This window comes from Populus nigra, chromosome 1 (genome assembly GCF_951802175.1).
Source record: "Populus nigra chromosome 1, ddPopNigr1.1, whole genome shotgun sequence".
NCBI classification, from domain to species: domain Eukaryota; kingdom Viridiplantae; phylum Streptophyta; class Magnoliopsida; order Malpighiales; family Salicaceae; genus Populus; species Populus nigra.
The window spans coordinates 492432-512523 of NC_084852.1; the positions used below are offsets into that span (position 1 = coordinate 492432).

The window sequence follows — 20092 nt, forward strand, 5'->3', positions numbered from 1 at the left end:
TTATTTGAGATAATTTATAAAATTATTTTTTTTTTCAATTTCATTCTCATTCAACTTTTTAATTTGTAAGATTTACTCCTCATTATTTTAATAAACTTGAGAAAAATAAAACATTAATAAGTTATTTTTCAGCTCATTTTCCATGACATAACCAAACACTGAAAAGTGTTTTCCAACTTATTTTTCATTACACTACCAAACATTATAAAATAATTCACTTTCCCGGAATTCACTTTTCTGGAATTCACTTTCCAAAAAAAACTATTTTCTAGCAAACAAACGGGGCCTAAGTGTAACTCGTATACAAGAAGATAGAATTTAAAAATAATATTTATTAAGCATGTAATGAAAGTAAAAATCATTAATATTTTAGTATTATAGTGCTGGGTATTTTTAAAAATATTTTTTAATTAAAAATATATTCAAATAAAGTTTTTTAAATTTTTTTAACATAAAAATAAATCATGACTAAAAAAATAATAATAAAATAATATAACACGATGAGAGAGCAACTCTACTGGTTATAAAAAGAAAGTGAACTTTAAGAGGTAGTTCAATTAAACTAGTTAAGTTTTGGGTTTATTTTTTTAATAATCACGACTCACGAGTTTGAATCCTTTTAAAATTACTAAAGATTTATATAGTTGTTAACTTTAAAATTTATAAAATTAATCTAGGTAAAAGTTAATCAAATCACTCATGTAAATAACAAACATACTTCGATTTAGGAGGAGGTTAACAGACAATCAGGGCAGTCCTAGCTGCCAATTTGCTGTCGAGGATACTTGGCACTGTATTAGGGATTGTAGAAGAGCTTGGGAGGTTTGGCAGGAACTTGGTTTCATTGGAGCAACTAATTTTCTTGATGGGAATATTGTGGACTGGATTATTCAGCAAGTGGATTCAGACCAGGGTCATATGTTTCTTTCAGCTTTATGGTGGATCTGGAGGTAGAGAAACTGTTTTGCTTTCGAAAACCACTATGAAGGTGATGTTTGGTTGAGGAGGAATATTTGGAGAATGGCTACTGATTTTCATATGGCTTGAGGAGAAGATATGAAGGTAACCAAAGAAACAATCCAGATCTTATGGCAACGGTCTCCTTGGGATTTTGTAAAGATTAATGTTGATGGTAGCTCTCTCGGTAACCTTGGTAGGATTGGAGCTGGTGGTTTAATTAGGGCCAGTACGGGAAATTTTCTTGTTAGATTTACTGTCTTTGCAAGCGTTGCTTGCAACCTTCTTCCAGAGTTACTAATTATTGCTAAAGGATTGAAGCTGGTTTGGGATCGAGGATATCGCAAGATAATTTGTCACTCAGACTCAAAGGATGCTCTTAGATTGTTATCTACTAATCAAATGGGTTTCCATAAGTACAGGGCTCCTATTTTCGAGATTAGAAAATTAATGAGTCAAGACTGGACTGTCAGAATCGAACATACATTTAGAGAGGTTAATTTTTGTGCTAATTTTATGGCAAAGCTTGCAATTTCCTGCGACAATGATCTGATGATATGGGATGAGTCTCCTCAAGGCTTGCAACAGCTTCTTCTAGCAGATATCATGGAAATTAGCTTCCCTAAAATTGTTTAGTCTTTTTCCACTGTAACCCAAAAAAAAAAATCACTCATGTAAATCAAAAGAAAGTGGTGAAAGGAAGTGCAAGAGGACTGCTCCACCGCACCAACAACCGCCACCTGTCATCCATATTTTGAAAAGGTGGTGGTGCTGGATTAGAATGAGGAGGAGGATCCACGTAGGCTTCGAATCTTTCTAGTTTCTAGTAAAAAAAAAGTTCGATGGGGATTTGGAGATTTATATTTTTGCAATGATTGAGATTTGCCCTTCCTGATTTATTTATTTATTTATGACAACTTTCCATTTTGTTTTCCTTTGGGTATGTTTCTTTTTTTAACATATTAATAAATCAAATAATATTATTAGTTTTATAGAAATATACTTTCCAATATTATTTTTTAAGAAACAAATCTTACTTGTTAAATGAATGGATTCCATTAATAAATCTCCAAGTCTAAATAATTGAGTGAGGTTTTGGAAAATGATTCTAGAAAAATATTGTCAGATATATGAGCATACATGATTTTTCTTGAATTTTTATTAGTATATAGTTAACTTTGAGGGATTCCTTTGGTAGATATATACTTAATTTTGATTTTTTATTCAAAATTTAGAGAAAAATTATTTTAAACATATCAAGTTAATATATATATCTTTAAAATCATTTGAAAAACGATTCAGTCTTAATGGATATGCAAATTGGCTTGAAAATATCTTTATTATTAAAAACAAATAATGCCTAGTTTTTACTACAATAATATTCCTTCCATGTCATTTTTTTTCGTTGTTTATATTTTTTTGTGGTGAATAAAAGTTCTCAACAAAAATTTATACATGGTATGGAAATGGATAGTTAAAACTTCTCACTATGTAACATATATTTAGTATTGTAGTGTATGATATATTTTTAAATGTGTTTCTTATTTAAAAATATATCAAAATAATTTTTTTAAATTTTTTTTATATCAGTATATCAAAATCATCGAAATGTTTTTTTAAAATATAAATTTAATATTTTTTCAAGTGAAAGGTATTCTTAAAAGATATCTAAAAATAAAAACAACATCGCTTTCAAACACTTATTTGTTGGAGCTTGTTTGGAAGTTTAGTTATATTGCTTTCAAAATTATTTTTTATTTTAAAATATTTTAAAATAATATTTTTTTTATTTTTTTAAATTTTATTTTTGATATTAATATATTAAAATGATCTAAAATTATCAAAAAATTAATTTAAAATTAAAAAAAACTAAAAAATTTAAAAAATATAATTGAATCGCAATAAAAAAAAAACTTTAGTAATAAAACTTCAATATCAAATAAAAAATCACTTGGGTTTAAGAGCTACCGGCTTCTACCTAGAGTCTTTACCACAAGGCTATGGTTCATGTTTGTTTACATCTATGAGGATGAGTAATACGAGAACCAACACGTATGGGCAACTCAACTCAAAATAAAAGTAGTGTTCTGTTCTTATTGATGACCCACTAGAATATTTTTCCTTGTAATTAATAAAATATTCACACACTCGTGGGGCTAATTAATTTGGTGGGTGAAAATATTGTGCATCTTCAAATTAAAAAAATGGCTCAAAACCAAAAAAATCAAAGGATGAAGAAGAACATGGGAAATTTCACCCCCACAATTTCCAAGCAACTTGGATCATCCAGATTCTTGTTATTCCCACCAAGAAACAAGTGTCATGAGTTTTAGAAGTTATTTATTGCATGGGTTTTAAACCCAACTCGGGGACTAACCGCGAGTAAGTCTTGAGTAATGGGTTAGGAAGGTTAACCTAGGTTCAACTTATTTTTTTATAAAAATATAAAAATAATATTATGTTGAAAATAAAAATAAAGAGAAGAAGGTCAACAAGTTTGGATTGAGTTTTTCCAAGACCAATTGAGTTACGGGTTGATTTGATTTTTTAACAGGAACATACCAATTCAATTCTTCTATATTTTTGTTGAGACTTGGGCCGACCTAAGCTCTGGATCACATGTATCACGGGTTAAACTATCAAGTTAGATCGGATTTTAAAACAATAATCTATTGGGTTATGTTAATCTCATTACATGGACCACAGATTTTGCAGGTTAAACATAGTTGGTTTGCCCCTTATTATTCAGATTACATATTTATCACGCAACCTCAGGGTTACTTGAGCCAGAATTTTTTTGTGTTTTTTTATTCAATTACATATTTTAAGATGTTTTTTTTTCTAGGTTACTGTGGTCAATTTTTAAAAAAGCTTTGTTTGATTACTATAGTTATCGAGGTTATGAGCCGAGTCATTGCATCTACATATTTATTTGAAATGAATAGACAAAACTTGTACATCGCTTTTAATGCAAAAAAAAATGTGGAATCGCGACGAAGAGGGGCATAGCTAATGAAGGACCAATACGATAGGAAAAATGGCCATGTATTAAATTAAATATAAACTAAAAGAGGTTTTATTATACTATTTTCTTTTAATATGAGATTTGTTTTATTAAGTTGTCTTACACTTATGATATGAGTTTGGTGGATTAACTTGATTAATTCAAGTTTTTTTTTTTTTAATTAATTTTTTATTTTTGTTTTTATAATTTAATATTGAATCTATTGAAATAAATTTTATAATTTATTTATTTTTATTTTTTATTATATTATCCAAACCAGTGGAGTTTGAGTTTAATAACTATGTACAGAAATAATGACCTGGTGTGTGATCTAATTCATTAAATGCATTATTAGTGTTCTGTGATGAAGTCATTAATGTCGCCTTGGAAGGTCACAATCCCAGAAATAGAAAATAGAAAATAGAAAGGCCAAAAATTACCTGCCTAGCCCTCAAAATTAAGAAGTTTCACGTTTCCACTTCAAACGCTCCAATCATAAATGAGACTGCTATTTGAAGTTTGAGCCTACCTTTACACAGTTCTAATATATCTTTTTGGTTGTAAACCAATTAATTTAATTTAATGCCTAATTATCACAAGTTTAATATCTAAAATAGTAATAAACATTAATTTTAGATCAAACCAAACCTAAACTAACAGTATTCTAAATTAAATGTAAATAATCAAATAATAAAATAAAACAGCCCAAAATCTACCTGCTATTAAATTCTTTATATTTTATTTTCTTGCGGAGCCAAGGAATCCTAGTAAAAAACTTGATTTTGAAACATTAAGAAAATCTCTGTTACATTTAAAAACTATATTGTTATTCATTAAAGATACTTGTTAAATTAAATAATTTTTAAAAATAAACTCTAGAATATCCTTGTATTATTAAAAAAGTTTTTTTAAAAAAATTTCATAATAATAAAATCTATATTGCATCCGAAATGTATAATAAGACTTTCTTGTACTCTAATTAACCTGAAGTTTTAATTTAATATAGAAAAATATATCTAAAAATTCCAGATAAAATTCTAACCCGATTGAATGGTGAAATTTAAAATTATGTTCTATAGTATAAATCTAGATATTAGATAAAATTACACCATAATCGAAATTTCTTGGATAGAATCAGGAAGACTTAAAGCGATGCAGGAGTCTTCGAAGGATACATCAGGCAACTTGATAAGGAATAACATAACACCAAAATCTGGAACTCTGTCCAAGCACATGTTTTGTCGTTATTGACATCTGTGTGGACAAAACTAAGGCTTGTCAATTGTCAATGTCATCTAGCAAGCGAGCACTACTGAATAAATTTCAGTTCAACAATATGAGAAGATTAGCAAGGGAGGGAGGTGAAAACCTGGGCCTTGTATTTTCCCAGTCAAATCATCTGATGGTAACCTCTGCTAAAAACATTAGAAAAAATATTATAAATTTGTATAAGAGAAACAAAATGTATGGATTAACTGTAGAGTAAAAAAAAAAACAAGAGTTTTTTTTTTGAAGTAGGAATTAAATATATTAAAAAACCATGTATCACAAGCCTAAACCAAGCTTAGGCCATGGCATAGTTTTTAATTTTTTTTATGAACACCACTCAACTTCACTTATCAAGGGGAAACTTTTCTCTTTAACACCGTTTATCTTTCAAAATCATGAAAATCACATAAATTAAAAAAAAATACTATATGATAAATAGTATTTTATGTTTACATGAACAATACAGAGCCCGTTTGATATTATGATATCGATTGTTTTTTAAAATATATTTTTTTGAAAATACATTCAAATAATATATTTTTTAAAATTTTTAAAATTTATTTTTGATATTAACACATCAAAATGATATAAATTACTAAAAAAATTAATTTGAAGAAAATAAAAAAAAATTATATTTTTTGAAAAACACTTTTAAAGTATAAAAACAAAATATAGGTTACTTTTCTCATATATATTATGTGTATTGGTAATATATGATATCTGAGCCTTCTTTATGTGGGCTACTTGGCTCTCATTCTAAAGGGCCCAACAGAGCTGGATTGAAAAATCCTTCTTTGGGCCCATCAACTTTTTATGGGCCAGTCCATTAATGGCTGGGAAAATACCATTAACCTTTTGAGGTTTGTTTTTGGTATTAGATAGATTAACCTTTGGAGTTGCGTTCGATTCTAGAAGGAAATGCATGAGAATAAATTAATTTTGTTTTTATATATATAAATATATTGGTGTATGCATAATTCATACAAAGCTGCATAAGTGATCCGAGAATAAATTACATTATTTATTTATTTATTTATTTAAAAAGATATACATGCCAATTGCCATGCCTGTTGTAATGAATATTACAACCCTAGCCCATTCACTAATAAAAAGGTAGAGCACGCGTAGATGATCATAAAGGCACCAAAGCAAAAAAAAAAAAAACAAAAAAAAAAAACCAATCATGTTGATCTTCCATTGTCCTAATCTCTCTGTCACGGAATGAATCATCATGCATTGCATTGCATTGCTTGTGGTCATCAATGACTCTTGTTCATCCTTGTTTTGTTAAAACATCTTTTCATTTTTCCTTTAATCTCAATATACCATTTATTTTATTTTTTTTCCAAAAAATTACAATGGAAATGAAGAAACTAAGTTACATTTATATTTAATTAAGATTTAAGAGCGGCATAGCTATAAAACCCGGTTTGATCTAAAAAAATAAACCCTAATGACCAGCCAAGTTGTTAAATATTTATCTCTCTTTCTCGTGACCTTTCCATTGCATGGGATTAATGAAGAATGATTGCAGTTCATGAAGTCCCATCAATTGTTCTTCTTCCCAAAAAATGCTGTTTTTCTTTGGTTTCCAAGAGAAGCCGCCTCCTCGAAGGAAATGGAAATCACTATACATTACAAACCCTTCCCTTGATTGCGCACTAATAAATCCTCTCTTTTTTACTCTAACGTGCTTGTCGTCGAAGGTACTATTTGGAAACACGACTGCGGCTATGCTTTTAAAAAATTTAAATTTTTTTTGTTTTTTTTGCTAAAATTTAATATGGTTTATACGTTTTGAATCGTTTTGATGTGCTGATGTTAAAAATAATTTTTTAAAAATAAAAAAACATCATTGACATGTATTTTGACACGAAAAGTTATTTGAAAAGCATCCGCAACCACACTGCCAAACACGTTCGAAGTCTTCTCCCAGAGATGCATGCCCTTAGGTAAGGTGAGTCCTAACAAAAGCAAGTAAAAGCAATTCAACTAAAGAGGTAAAGATTATATAAGTGAGATTATTTGTCATTATGTTTTAAAAGTATTTTTTTAAAATTAATTTTATTTTTTTTATCTTAAATTAATACATTTTTAATATTTTTAGATCATTTTAATATACTGATATCAAAAATAATTTTTTAAAAATAATAAAATATTAATTTAATTTATTTTTAACAAAAATACTTAAAAAAAAACGTAATTAAACCTTAAACACCTTCTATCCCGGAGAAAAAAATCCATATAAAAAAAAAAATTATTACAAACCCTTGATTGCGCACTAATAAATCCTCTTTTCTAGTACTGTAAAACATGCTTGTCGTCGAAGTGTTCTCCAAGAGATGCCCCTTAACTAACTAGGGCGAGTCCTAACAAAAGCAAGTAAAAGCAATTCAACAAGAGGACGACGAATTAGGTATATTAAATTATTAGTTTTTACTTTTAAAAAAATATTTTCAGAAAAATTTAAAATTAATTTTTTTACTTTAAATTAATATTTTTTTTGCATCATTTTAATGTGCTAATATTAAAAATAATTTTTTTAAAATAATAAAAATATTATTTAATTTATTTTTAATAAAAAATATTTTAAAAAACCATTATTACACTAAGGCCTGTTTGTTTGTTGGAAAATAGTTTCCTTTTGGAAAGTGAATTTCGGGAAAATAAATTCTAGGAAAGTGAATTATTTTTTGATATTTGGTAATGTAATGGAAAATAAGTTAGAAAACATTTTCTAGTGTTTGGTTATGTCATGAAAAATGAGTTAAAAAATAACTTATTACTGTTTTATTTTTTTAAGTTTATTAAAATAATCAGAAACAAATCTTACAAATTAAAAAGTTGAATGATGATGAAATTGAAAAAAAAAATAATTCCATAAATTATCTTAAATAAAATAAATAATAATAAAAATAATAGAAATCAAATCTAAAGAATAAAATAAAATTAAAAGGTGAAGAAATTAAAATAATAATAATTAACATTTCATAAATTATTTCAAATAAATTAAGTAACAATCAAAAGAATGAGTATTAAATTTGATAGATAAAAAATTTCAATAAAAAAATAGTAAGAGAAAAGCAAATAACAATTATAAAAATAAAAACCAAAGGTAATATAAAAATTAAATTTTAAGAGATGAAATTAAAAAATAAATATTCAAAACAAAAAATATATAACAATTAAAAGTTTGAGAACCAAATTTGATATAATCAGCAAATAATATGACATTTCTAAATTTTTCATAACTTCCGGAAAGTGTTTTCTGTCCAAATTTTTCAGAAAAACACTTTTTTAAAAATCAAGATAAATTTTTTTGACTAAAAATTATTTTTCATTGATCAATCTTTTTTAATGATAAATATAAATAAAAAAAAATTAAAAAAATAATTTCTCCAAAACCACTTACCACGTAACAAAAACATAGCCAATGAGAAACCTTCTATTCTGGTGGGGGAACCTCCCTCTAACTGGTCCATTACATTACGTGGGGCCCAAAGAGAGAGAAGAAAGTTTGCCTCTGCAATCATTTGAATTATGGGATCCAACGTTCTGAAATGGAGGGCTCATGTCCTTTGCCTCTTCTTCTTTTCAAAAAATATGCAACGACTACTTACTGTTCTTGCCTTTATTCTACTCTCTCTCTCTCTCTCTCTCTCTCTCTATATATATATATATATATATATATATATATGATGCTCTTTCCATTAGTTGAGCAACTACCCCATCAAGAAATAAAAAAATAAAAAAAAATAAAAAAAGAAATGTTCTGTAATGTTCTATGATAAAATATTTAGGTAACTGAATCTCAGCTAAGAATAGATTTAGCACGTCAAGATTATTTAAAAATATTAAAAAAATAATTTGATATTTTAAGAAAGTTAAATATATTTTTAAAATATACTAAAATACAGTTTTAAATATAAAAATAATTGAAAAACATCTCGATTTAAGAAATAAAACTGTTATGTAACAAAACGACAAAGCTCCTTTTTAAATTTGCGATTTGTGCTTTCATTTTGCCAAGGAGAATCTACTGCCTTTTTTTCTTGTTTCTTCACCAAACACTAGGATGCCGTTGGCAGGAAAAAAATTAAAAATAAAATAATGTTGAGCCTCATGATTTGTTTGTAAATGTAATAACAGGTGTTTTTAATTTTAAAATGTATTAAAATAATATTTTGTTTATTTTTTTAGAATATTATTTTCATTAATATATTAAAACAATTTAAAAAACATAAAAATTTAAAATTTACCATAGTGATCATCACCAACACCAACATCAGATGGTCTGGATCCACCACCGCTCATGAATCATGATCCTCCTGTACAGGAGGAGAGCATTGCATGGTGTGGAATGAACATGTATCATAACGGACACTTTTACTAGCAAAAGACACGGTCACGTTATTTATTAATTAATTAAAAAAATAAATAAAAAGTCATAACAAAATCATAGTCCAAAGTTTTGTAAAGCAATCCATGCCATCATTTTGCCCTGATCCTGCCGTCCAGTCCAACTATCCAGGGGCCCCAGAAATGACCACACTTGTCATCATCTGATTTGCTCCCTCGTTGCATTCCACTTGGCGGGACGCTTTCAAGTCAAAACATCCCCGTATTTTTATATCCGCCAAGGATAAAATGGTAATTAACACTGTTGCCATTCAACCCGTCCCCCGGGCAATCTATCTACTGACTTGTCAATCTAGTACCCGGTCCTGGTTGGATTTCAAATTAAATTTGAAAGGAATTGACCCGATAAGACTAATTAATCCATTATATTATTTGATTTATTTTAAAGAAGTTTCAAAATAATATTTATTAGAAAGATTTTAGGAATAAGAAGAAAAGAAAATTGAAAAGAGCAATGCAATTTGCATTACTATTACTTTAATGCACAAGAAGGCGAAGGTCCAAGGAAGAGTGATACAACGCTAACGTTTCAATTTCGTGGAGGTCTTTCTATGGTATTTCCTCTTCGTGAGCATACACACTCTCTCTTCCTCCCTCTAGTGCTCTCAAACTTGTGAAGCAGTAGCATTTAATGCCTGGCTTACGTTGTTTTTGAAAGCTCTCTCATTCACTACACACGACACACGAGAACCCTGCTTCCTTCACCTTCCATTACATCTGGATAACTAGATTGGATCTGCTGCTCCACATTTATTAGCTCAAACTCCTACACTTCTTTGTTGCGTTTGCTGGATTTCAAGAAGACCCTTTAGAGGTACAGCCTTATGGGAATTGAAGTCTACTACTTTTCTTTGCAAGAACTTGATGTTTCTTTTCTATGGTGGTGATGATCATGTGTAGTAGTTCTTCATTTTGGGCCATTCCTTGAGTTTTGTGCACGGCATCTATGCTTTGAAGTCTTGCTAATCTTCTCTGTATGGTTTCCAATTTTGTCAGATGTTCTTTCTTTTTTAGCATTATTTTTCTTACCAGCTCTTGTTTATGTGTTAAGTGTTCATGTTTTAGTTCTTTCTTTTAGAGCATCACATTAATTTCTTACCAAACTTACTGCTCCAATAAAATTGGAATATTACTTTCCGGGTTTGAATTCTCACCAACTTCTTTCAAGTGTTCTGATCAGGTTTCTGTGCATTTTTATGATCGTTTTTTGCAGTGATAAATAGTGTAGTACATCCTGGTGAGAGTACTAAGGCATAAAGATGCCTCAAGAAACCAACAATGGCTCCATTTTTACCTCTCCTTGCAAGAACTTGAGAGGGTTAAAGGGTTTGATGTCCAGCAACGAGGCTTCTTACACCGAGGAGATTATTAACGACCGTGAATTAGCTCAAAGAAAAGCTGAAGAAGCAGGTAAGAATAGATAACATTCCATATTTTACGATCACTAATTCACTTGGGATTCTTACTCCAATGTTGTCTCTTTTGCTGGTTTAATAGTTTCTATGATTTTCACTTTGTTGAATTTTTGTCCACTATTCTTTGTTATAAATTTTCGAGTGGTCATATAATCATTTGCCTGAAAAAAAAGATTGCGCAGCATGTCATGATGAAAGGCAGAGTGTGGGGGATCACATAGAGTTGAAAATAAACTGGTGTTCATCACTTGTGCTGAAGTGGTGGGTCCAAATCAACCCCACTTTAGTTTTTGGTAGCCGAAAGAAACGGTAGATTGGTCTTTTCTTTTGTGCAAAATCTTTGATTATTTGGAACTAGACCTACCCTCATAATCACCCTTTCTCTGGTGTAAGCAATGAAGCATTTAGCTAATAATAGCAGGGCCTAAAACATGGATCATGACCTGTTGCGTTGATGTTCTGTCACAATATGAAGCATTTCTTGTATCGAAAAGGCGTGATTTGAAGCTGATGAACATTCATCCCTGTGAAACTCTCCTCCAGAAAGCAGGGAGGATGCTATCCTAAAGACTGGAATTAGAAAACACATGATTCGAATTTCAGAAGATTTGTTTTTTGAAATGCTAGTGGTGATGTATTATGTATTTGCCGATGCTGACGAAAACCATGCCCTGACATATTTTATACATCTGCTATTTTCACCAACCACACATCAGAATTATGGAATTGGATAGTGAAGTGTGGGGCAGCATAGTGCCAAAGAAGAGGGAATATGGTCCCTAGCAATTCCTAATATTGAGGGCCATAAATTTAAAGGCAAGGTTGGTAGAGGTATGATATTGTGTACGGAAAATGATTAAGGCTAGCTATTGAGAATTGCACTAGGGTTATTTGGCCTGGAGTGCTCTTGTTGAACAATAGTGAGTAGTAGGGGGCCATGGTTTAATTGTTACCGCAGTACCTGCCGTGTGCACTTTCAAGCTCTATTAAGAATGATAATTGAAAAGAAAAGAAAAATAATAGGAAAATTATGGCAAATTTTCAGTTTTTTTCTAAACTATCGCCCATTTTGTGGATTGAATTTGATACAATTTAGTGTAGCAAGCTAATTGCAAAAATGGTCTTGAAATTCTTACTTCAATGTCTATTGTTCATGTGTCTCAGCTTCAAGGAGGTACCAAGCAGCAGAATGGCTAAGGCAAATGGACAAGGGGGGATCAAGATCCCTGCCCAAAGAACCTTCAGAGGAAGAGTTTTGCCTTGCACTAAGAAATGGCCTCATTCTATGCAATGTCCTCAATAAAGTCAATCCTGGTGCTGTTCTCAAGGCACGAGCTTCTTCAAACCCTACATCAGTATTAGTATTGATACGTGCATAATTTTTTTTTTCTAGATAGAAGCTTGCATTGACAATGTTAGGCTATCAGCATTCATGGATGAAACTGGCATATGTTCTACTTTGACAAGTGCATAATTCTAATCGGGACTCGACCATTTCTATAAACTTAGAGATGAGTCAACAATGTTCTGCTGGAATAATTATGATAAAATTCTTAATTGTTTCTTCTGATGTCGATGGTAGTTTTGTTTCATCTGCCAAATTGAAATAGGTGGTGGACAATTCGATTCTCACTGTGCAGTCAACAGAAGGAGCAGCACAATCTGCAATTCAGTACTTTGAGAACATGAGGAATTTTTTGGTGGCTGTTAAAGACATGAAGCTTTTGACTTTTGAAGCATCTGACTTGGAGAAGGTCTGTGATTCTCCCAAAATACCTTCTAGACTAGTTTATGTGGACTGGTTTATGTGCACTGGAATTTGCTAATCAAGGCCTAGTTTTCCATATATCTGCTATTCCAAGTGTAATTCAGACATTACATTTATTCATAGCATAAAGGGTGGAATTCTTTCTCCATACCTCTGTTGTGCTTTATTTGCTGTGCCATGTCTCTTCTAGTTAAGCATTTTTGTGTTTAAAATCTTGGATACAGGGAGGTTCATCGAGTAAGGTTGTTGATTGCATTCTCTGTCTGAAAGGATATTATGAGTGGAAGCAGGCTGGTGGAATTGGGGTATGGAGATATGGAGGGCTTGTTAAAATCATATCTTTCCCAAAGGATTTGCCATCTTCTTTGGTCGGCAGTGAAAGTGCTGATGAGTCTGTTGATGAATCTGAATCATCACAATACGAACAACTATTAGAGTTTCTTCATCTTTCTAATGAGGTCGCAATTGAAGAAACCAAAACTGCCAATGCTCTGGCCTTTCTTTTCGATCATTTTGGACTCAGACTTCTTCAAGCTTACCTTAAGGAGAGCAATGGGATTGAAGAGCTACCTTTGAATGGAATGGTAGGTAAGACCTTTTGAGTTTGTTTGAATATGTATACAATTGTATTAATCAGACCTGAGTACAAGCTACCTAATATGGGAATGAAATCCGACAACGGAAATCGAAAACTAGACAGTTTTGTTGCCTGTCAATTCTATCAATCTATGGAATCTGATGTGATTATATGGGTGAAAACTTTCAGGTAGTAGATGCTTTGCTCAGCAAGGTGGTTAAGGATTTCTCAGCATTGCTTGTTTCTCAGGGCACACAGGTAATAAGAATTTCGGAGTTTCACTGTGTATTCTTTTCAATTCTATGTAAAAGTGATTGCCTAAGATTAATACATCAGCAAGTGCAATGTTCCTGCCATGAAGTAACTAGTAATGGTCTCTTTTTACCACTCCTTGCAGCTTGGACTACTCCTGAAGAAAATTTTGAAGGGCGATATTGGTTCCCTATCAAAGACTGAATTCATAGAAGCCATTTCCCAATATCTTAGACAAAGAACTAGTTTGGCTTCAAGTGATTTCTCCAAGTTTTGTGTCTGTGGAGGGAAAAAAGAAACTATTCGGCATATTGTTAGTAACTCTTCTGCTCACGCAGAAGTAATCGATCTTCATCAGAAACAGCTTGAGGTTTGAATGTTTGCCTATTAAAAGTTTACTCCATTCTAAAAAACTTACACTTCTTTTCCATGATATGTTTTTTGTTTATATTGACATAATTGATACTTACAGGAGCTAAGATTTCATTTCAAGGAGACGAGGCAACAAGTGAAACAAATTCAAGCAGGTTGGGAGGAAGAAGTCGGTAGGCTTGGTGAGAACATTAAAATTTCTTATGTTAATCAGTGATCTTCCACATTTATTTAGAATGGTGTTCTGGACCTTAAAACATTCTGACTTTTATTACCTCAGAGCATCATATCACGGACCTTGAAGTAGCATCTTCTACTTATCACCAAGTTTTAGAGGAAAATCGGCAACTTTACAATCAAGTACAAGACCTTAAAGGTGGCCACTTCTTATTTTCTGTTATATTTAAGTTAAGAACTCTATGAATTTTATGAGATGGTAACATTTCTTTTTTGAGCAGGAACAATTAGGGTCTATTGTAGAGTCAGGCCCTTCTTACCGGGCCAATCGAGCAGGCAATCTGCTGTCGACTATATTGGGGAAAATGGAAATATCATGATTGTTAATCCTCTTAAGAGTGGGAAAGAAGCAAGAAAAGTGTTTTCCTTCAACAAAGTATTTGGATCAAATGTTACTCAAGGTATGACATCTTTCTTGTTGCAGAATTGTGTGTTGGTGATCACTCAAGGTTCTGTAATTCTTCATGATGCAACCAAGTTTGAGGCCATCATTTGTTAAAGAGCCTTTGAGGAAAAAATATAGTTATGCTTTCTTTTTTATCCACAGGTTTTCTGAAATGTTAATGATTTTTTTTTTTTCATTTTCAGAACAAATATATGTGGACACTCAGCCGTTGGTCAGGTCAGTTCTAGACGGCTATAATGTTTGCATCTTCGCATATGGGCAAACCGGATCAGGGAAGACATATACAATGGTATACCATTGATTTTGAGTTATTAGCTGATAACAATTTCAACAACAGTAATTATATAATTATGCACATCAGCTCGTTTTCTGTTTGATTTTTGACAGAGTGGCCCTGATTTGACTTCTGAAGAAACATGGGGTGTGAACTATCGAGCTCTGCGCGACTTATTTCAGATTTCAAAGGCAAGGGGAGATGTCATTAAGTATGAAGTTGGAGTTCAGATGATAGAGATATATAATGAACAAGTGAGAGACCTCTTAGTCAGTGATGGCTCCAACAGAAGATATCCTTCAAAATTGACTTTATATATATTTAGCTTCATAGCATGATGATTGTTTATAAGACTTTTATAAAATCTCAGATGAATTTATGCCTTGAGGAGTTGATTTGCCTTAACTATACATACATTAGACATACGTAACAATTCACAGTTGAATGGACTTAATGTACCTGATGCAAGCTGGATTCCAGTTTCAAGCACCCAAGATGTTCTTGATCTAATGAAAATTGGTCACAGAAATCGCGCCGTCGGTGCAACTGCTCTAAATGAGCGAAGCAGTCGATCTCATAGGTAGAAAGATTTATTTCTAGCAGAGTTTAAAATTCACTCTTCAAGTATTCATTTGTGATAGTTGTGATGGTTCTGGCTTGCGGCAGTGTTTTGACAGTTCATGTCTATGGAAAAGAGTTGGTTTCTGGATCAATTCTTAAAGGCTGCCTACATCTAGTGGATTTAGCTGGAAGTGAAAGAGTGGATAAATCAGAAGCTGTTGGTGAAAGATTGAAAGAAGCTCAGCATATTAACCGATCTCTCTCCGCATTGGGAGATGTCATCTCTGCTCTAGCACAGAAGAGTCCACATGTTCCCTATAGAAACAGCAAGCTTACACAAGTTCTGCAGGATTCTTTAGGTGCTCATCTAATCATAACAAGCAACCTTTTCCTTTCAAATATTTTTTCCTTCGTTTCATTTCTTCTTATTGTTTCTTTCCATATTTAGGCGGGCATGCTAAAACATTGATGTTTGTACATATAAATCCTGAACTTAATTCCATTGGGGAGACAATCAGCACACTGAAGTTTGCCGAGAGAGTAGCATCTATAGAACTTGGGGCAGCTAAATCGAACAAGGAAACCGGCGAAATCCGAGAGCTGAAAGAAGAGGTTTACTTTTCTCCACTTGTTTATGCTGTTCTTTCAATATTTGATTTGTAAGGGAAATTTATCTGATGCTTATTTCCATGTCTAGATATCAAATCTTAAACAAGCATTGGAGAGAAAGGAAGCAGAAATGGAGCAAATCAAAGGTGGTAGTACTAGAAGCACAACAGAATCTCAAAGAACAAGAGCAGTTTCTCCTTTCAGTGTGCCAAGATATGGTACAAATGCCAACTTCAAACCCGAGACATCTCAAAGGTCAAATGATGACACTAAACGCTCAGAGGTAAAGAAAACAAGCGACTATTTTATTTGCTGCAATCTTTAGTTACTTCTATTCTCAAGGAATATCCTGGGGTGGTTGATTTTGATTTTCAGATTAGAAGTTGTTCTTCGGGTAAGCAAAGGAGATCAAGGTTTCCTTCTTCACTCACAGACAAGGAAATATTACCAAGGATTCCATTCTTAGGCGAAGAGATGTTAGCGAGCTCCACAAAACCAAGATCACCATCCCCTCCTGTTAGAAGATCAATCTCAACAGATAGAGGAGCCCACATTAGAAGCAGGGTCAAGGAGACTGTTGAGAATCAACCAGTTGCAAGAGTACCATTCCCAGCTAGAGTGCCTATCAACAAATCCTTTGCTGCAATTCCAGTGATCCCATCAGCAGATAACAGCTCAAAGGGTCCATATAAAGGCTCACAAGAAGCGGTGAAGCAGGATAATATCTCCAACGCATTTTACAACTTCCAAAGGGTTAGCACCAGGAAAGTATACCCAGAACATGACGAGGAGCAGTTTAGACAAGCTCTCAATATAAGACAAGGAGGCATTAGAAAAGTAAAAAATGAAAGCAAGGTTAAGGCAAAGCATCAACTTCCTGCAAAGTTCAATAAGTCTGATGTTGGGACAACAATGCTCTCTGATATAGATGCTGGTGAAAAAATAGAGGAGCCACGAAAGAGCGACTTTTCAGAGCCAGAAAATGAGCATCTGCTTCCTGTGTCTCCAACAATAGGTGCTTTAAAGGTGAAGAAGAGTCAGAGGAACTTCTCAAGGAACTCTCAGAATCTTGAACCAAGGTATGATTCAAATTGTTCTTTTCGAAGCCTCAACGCAAAGAAGCTTTCCCCCCTTCCTGTAAAGCTTTGTATATCTATGTGCCTGTGTTAATAATACTAGAAATGTCAATGATTTGCAGAGTTGTCCAAGCTGTGGAACCCTTAATACCTGGAAAACTTGAAAACAAGCTTCCAAATAATGTAACTCATACTGTGAAAGAAGGTGGAAACACATCTATGCCTGAATTCAGAAGGAGTCGATCTACTCCTCGCGGAAAGTTTATGATTTTACCTTGAGGATTGACAGAATATAGGATGAATTCCATTAATATATTCTCAACATGTTGTATAGTGACTGTTCTGTTTGAATACTGGCTTCATCTTCTTTTAAGAGGATTTTGAGGATGGTAGTCCAGATGACTTCCTTTCCACATATCCTACACCATGGCAAATTTTCTTGTAATTTACAAGTCATGGTACTAATGTTCATCGCTTATGGATATATCTTTTGTGTGTTCTTGTTTGTGCTTGCTTACACTGATCATTCTACAGCATCAAGGATTTTGTCAGAGTGAATTCATCCCATTTCAGGCTATTTTTGTTATACATGCCTGCATATCCAGCAGTTCATTTGGTTTAAGTAGGTGTAATTTGCATTATATAATACTAAGGATTATTTTAATACTAAGATATGTAACAAATACACATTGAATTTGTTCTTAAAGGCTTTATTGCTCATTACTTTGAATAAATGAATTGATTGCAATCAGCCTTCAAAAATTTCAACAACACTACCTTAATTAATTGTTGGTACATGAACATGGAAAACAAACTCAAAAGCTCTTTACAAAAAACTAAACCTAAAAGAATGAATGATGAAAAACAAAGCAAAAAATGTTGGAAACAAGGTAAAAGAAGTATTGCTTAGTATGTAGAATATTTTCCATTCAACCTTTTATTATATGATTCTTTAAACCAAAATTGATATATAATTAATTCTTATAATTGTCAAAATTGATTGCACGGTTTTTTTTTCTAAGTGCTTTGGTACCTCGTAGGTTTATTTTTAACTTTTTATCTTTTCATTGTATAAGTTATAAAAAAATCTTATATTCTTTTTGAAGTTGGATAGAGACAAATAGAAGAAAAAATTTATGGTTTCATGGTGCTGGAAGAATAAGAATATGGAGTGAACCAAAGGCAAAGGGCACCTATAGCAAAAATTTTGAGAAAAAATTGTACTTGATAAAAATAGTTGCAAAGTTCTGCTGAAGGTGGGTACCAGACTTGGCCAAATTTAGCTAACTGAACAGCTTGGCTTAAAATTGATGGACAATAGCTACTTTCAATTAAAATTGCAGAGGAATAATTTCTGTTTCAGCCTTTTCTTTGACAACCTCAGATTAGTTGCATTTCTCAAAGTTATCTAATCATTTCTTGATGTCACATTTTCATGAGTTTCCAAATCCATTACCTGAGTCTCCTGCAACATATATTTTGATTCCTGCAAATTCCATACAAGGTCTCTCCCTGTCTCTTGAACATTTTGGTTCCTTCCTTATCTTCAATCACCATCGATTCAACGTGTGATATTGGTCTGTCAATGCCAATTAGGCCAAGGTAACCACCCTTTTTGTGTTTCTTAAAGGAAGATTGCATGGTATTAGATTTCTTAAGAAAGTTGATTGATATCTCTTTTGAGGACATATGACCGATGTTAATATGATGTTTTTCTGTGTTTTGCAGGTAGTTTTCCAATTCATGTGCATTGAAACAATCATTAATTGCTGCAGGGGAACTGCTTTTGGTGTTTGATCCTTTTATCAAGATTGAAATGTCCAGCCTGTTCCATCACAACATCTGCAAGCTGAAGCCTAATTTGTCGAAATAGAAGGCATTCGTTACGTTTTACATTATGTTTGCTCATCTTCCAGGAGCTGAGCCAACTAACTATCTGAAACCGTCATCCACGGAGAAAGAAACCGAGGAGCAGACAACAAACAAATCTCCTCAAATCTCTGTCACCTACATCTACACGGTGGAGGTAGCAGAATTGCGCAGCAATGTAACAGTTACATGGAACAAAAATGTTATGAACTGTTCTCTTAGCATTAGTGTAGAAAACCCTTTGGATGAAAGTCATTACACTTGCAAGATTGACATAAAGACTTGGCAATTTTGGGGGAAAAAAGGTCTAAAATCTTTTGAAGTAGATGGAAAAAGAGTAGATGTTTACTGGGATTTTCGACAAGCGAAATTCTCAAACCATGCTGAGCCCTTATCAGATTACTATGTTGCTTTGGTCTACAATGAAGAGGTGGTTTTAATGCTTGGAGATATGAAGATGGATGCTTTCAAGAGAACCAAAAAGAGACCATCATTGACAGAACCTATATTGCTGTGCAAGAAAGAAAATGTGTATGGGAAGAGATCATTTTGTGCCAAGGCAATGTTCCAAAACGACAAGACAGAACATGACCTCGTCATTGAATTTTCTTTGTCAGGACTAGGTGATCCTGAAATGGGGATTACCATAGACGGATTCGAGGTGATTCGAGTAATGAATTTGAATTGGAGATTTAGAGGCAATGAGAATATGAAAGTGGATGATGTTGGGGTACAGATTTTTTGGGATGTTCATGATTGGTTGTTTAGTGGCTCAAGCACAAGTCATGGACTGTTCATCCTGAAGCCAGCAGCAGAAGAAGGTGGGGATGATAAAGTTGGAGATGGTAGACATTGCAGAGGCAATGATGGAGGCATGTATGATTCACCAAAGGAAAGGTCTTCTTCAACACCAGGGTTTTTCCATGTTATAAATGCTTGGAAATATGAGTAGGAGGGTATGATCAATCTTTGATTAAACTGTTGTTAATATTTTGCTGTTCTATACTTCTTCTATTAGACTAATAAG

The 20092-nt window shown here is 32.5% G+C and overlaps 2 protein-coding genes across 2 annotated transcripts; both read left to right on the forward strand.

Moving 5' to 3' along the window:
- The first annotated feature begins 10147 nt into the window (after positions 1-10147).
- On the forward strand, positions 10148-17701 carry LOC133674551 (kinesin-like protein KIN-14F). The gene is made up of 18 exons (XM_062095734.1): positions 10148-10463; positions 10863-11059; positions 12229-12392; positions 12675-12818; positions 13057-13416; positions 13599-13667; positions 13807-14031; positions 14134-14215; positions 14314-14409; positions 14492-14671; positions 14859-14965; positions 15064-15242; positions 15366-15530; positions 15617-15870; positions 15960-16123; positions 16209-16403; positions 16496-17199; positions 17319-17701. The coding sequence occupies exons 2-18, from the start codon at positions 10909-10911 to the stop codon at positions 17473-17475; spliced, it is 3396 nt and encodes a 1131-aa protein (XP_061951718.1). The 5' UTR covers positions 10148-10463; positions 10863-10908; the 3' UTR covers positions 17476-17701.
- Positions 17702-18245: 544 nt separating this feature from the next.
- LOC133674560 (uncharacterized) lies at positions 18246-20087 on the forward strand. The gene has a single exon (XM_062095745.1). The coding sequence runs from the start codon at positions 19094-19096 to the stop codon at positions 20015-20017; it is 924 nt and encodes a 307-aa protein (XP_061951729.1). The 5' UTR covers positions 18246-19093; the 3' UTR covers positions 20018-20087.
- Positions 20088-20092: the final 5 nt, after the last annotated feature.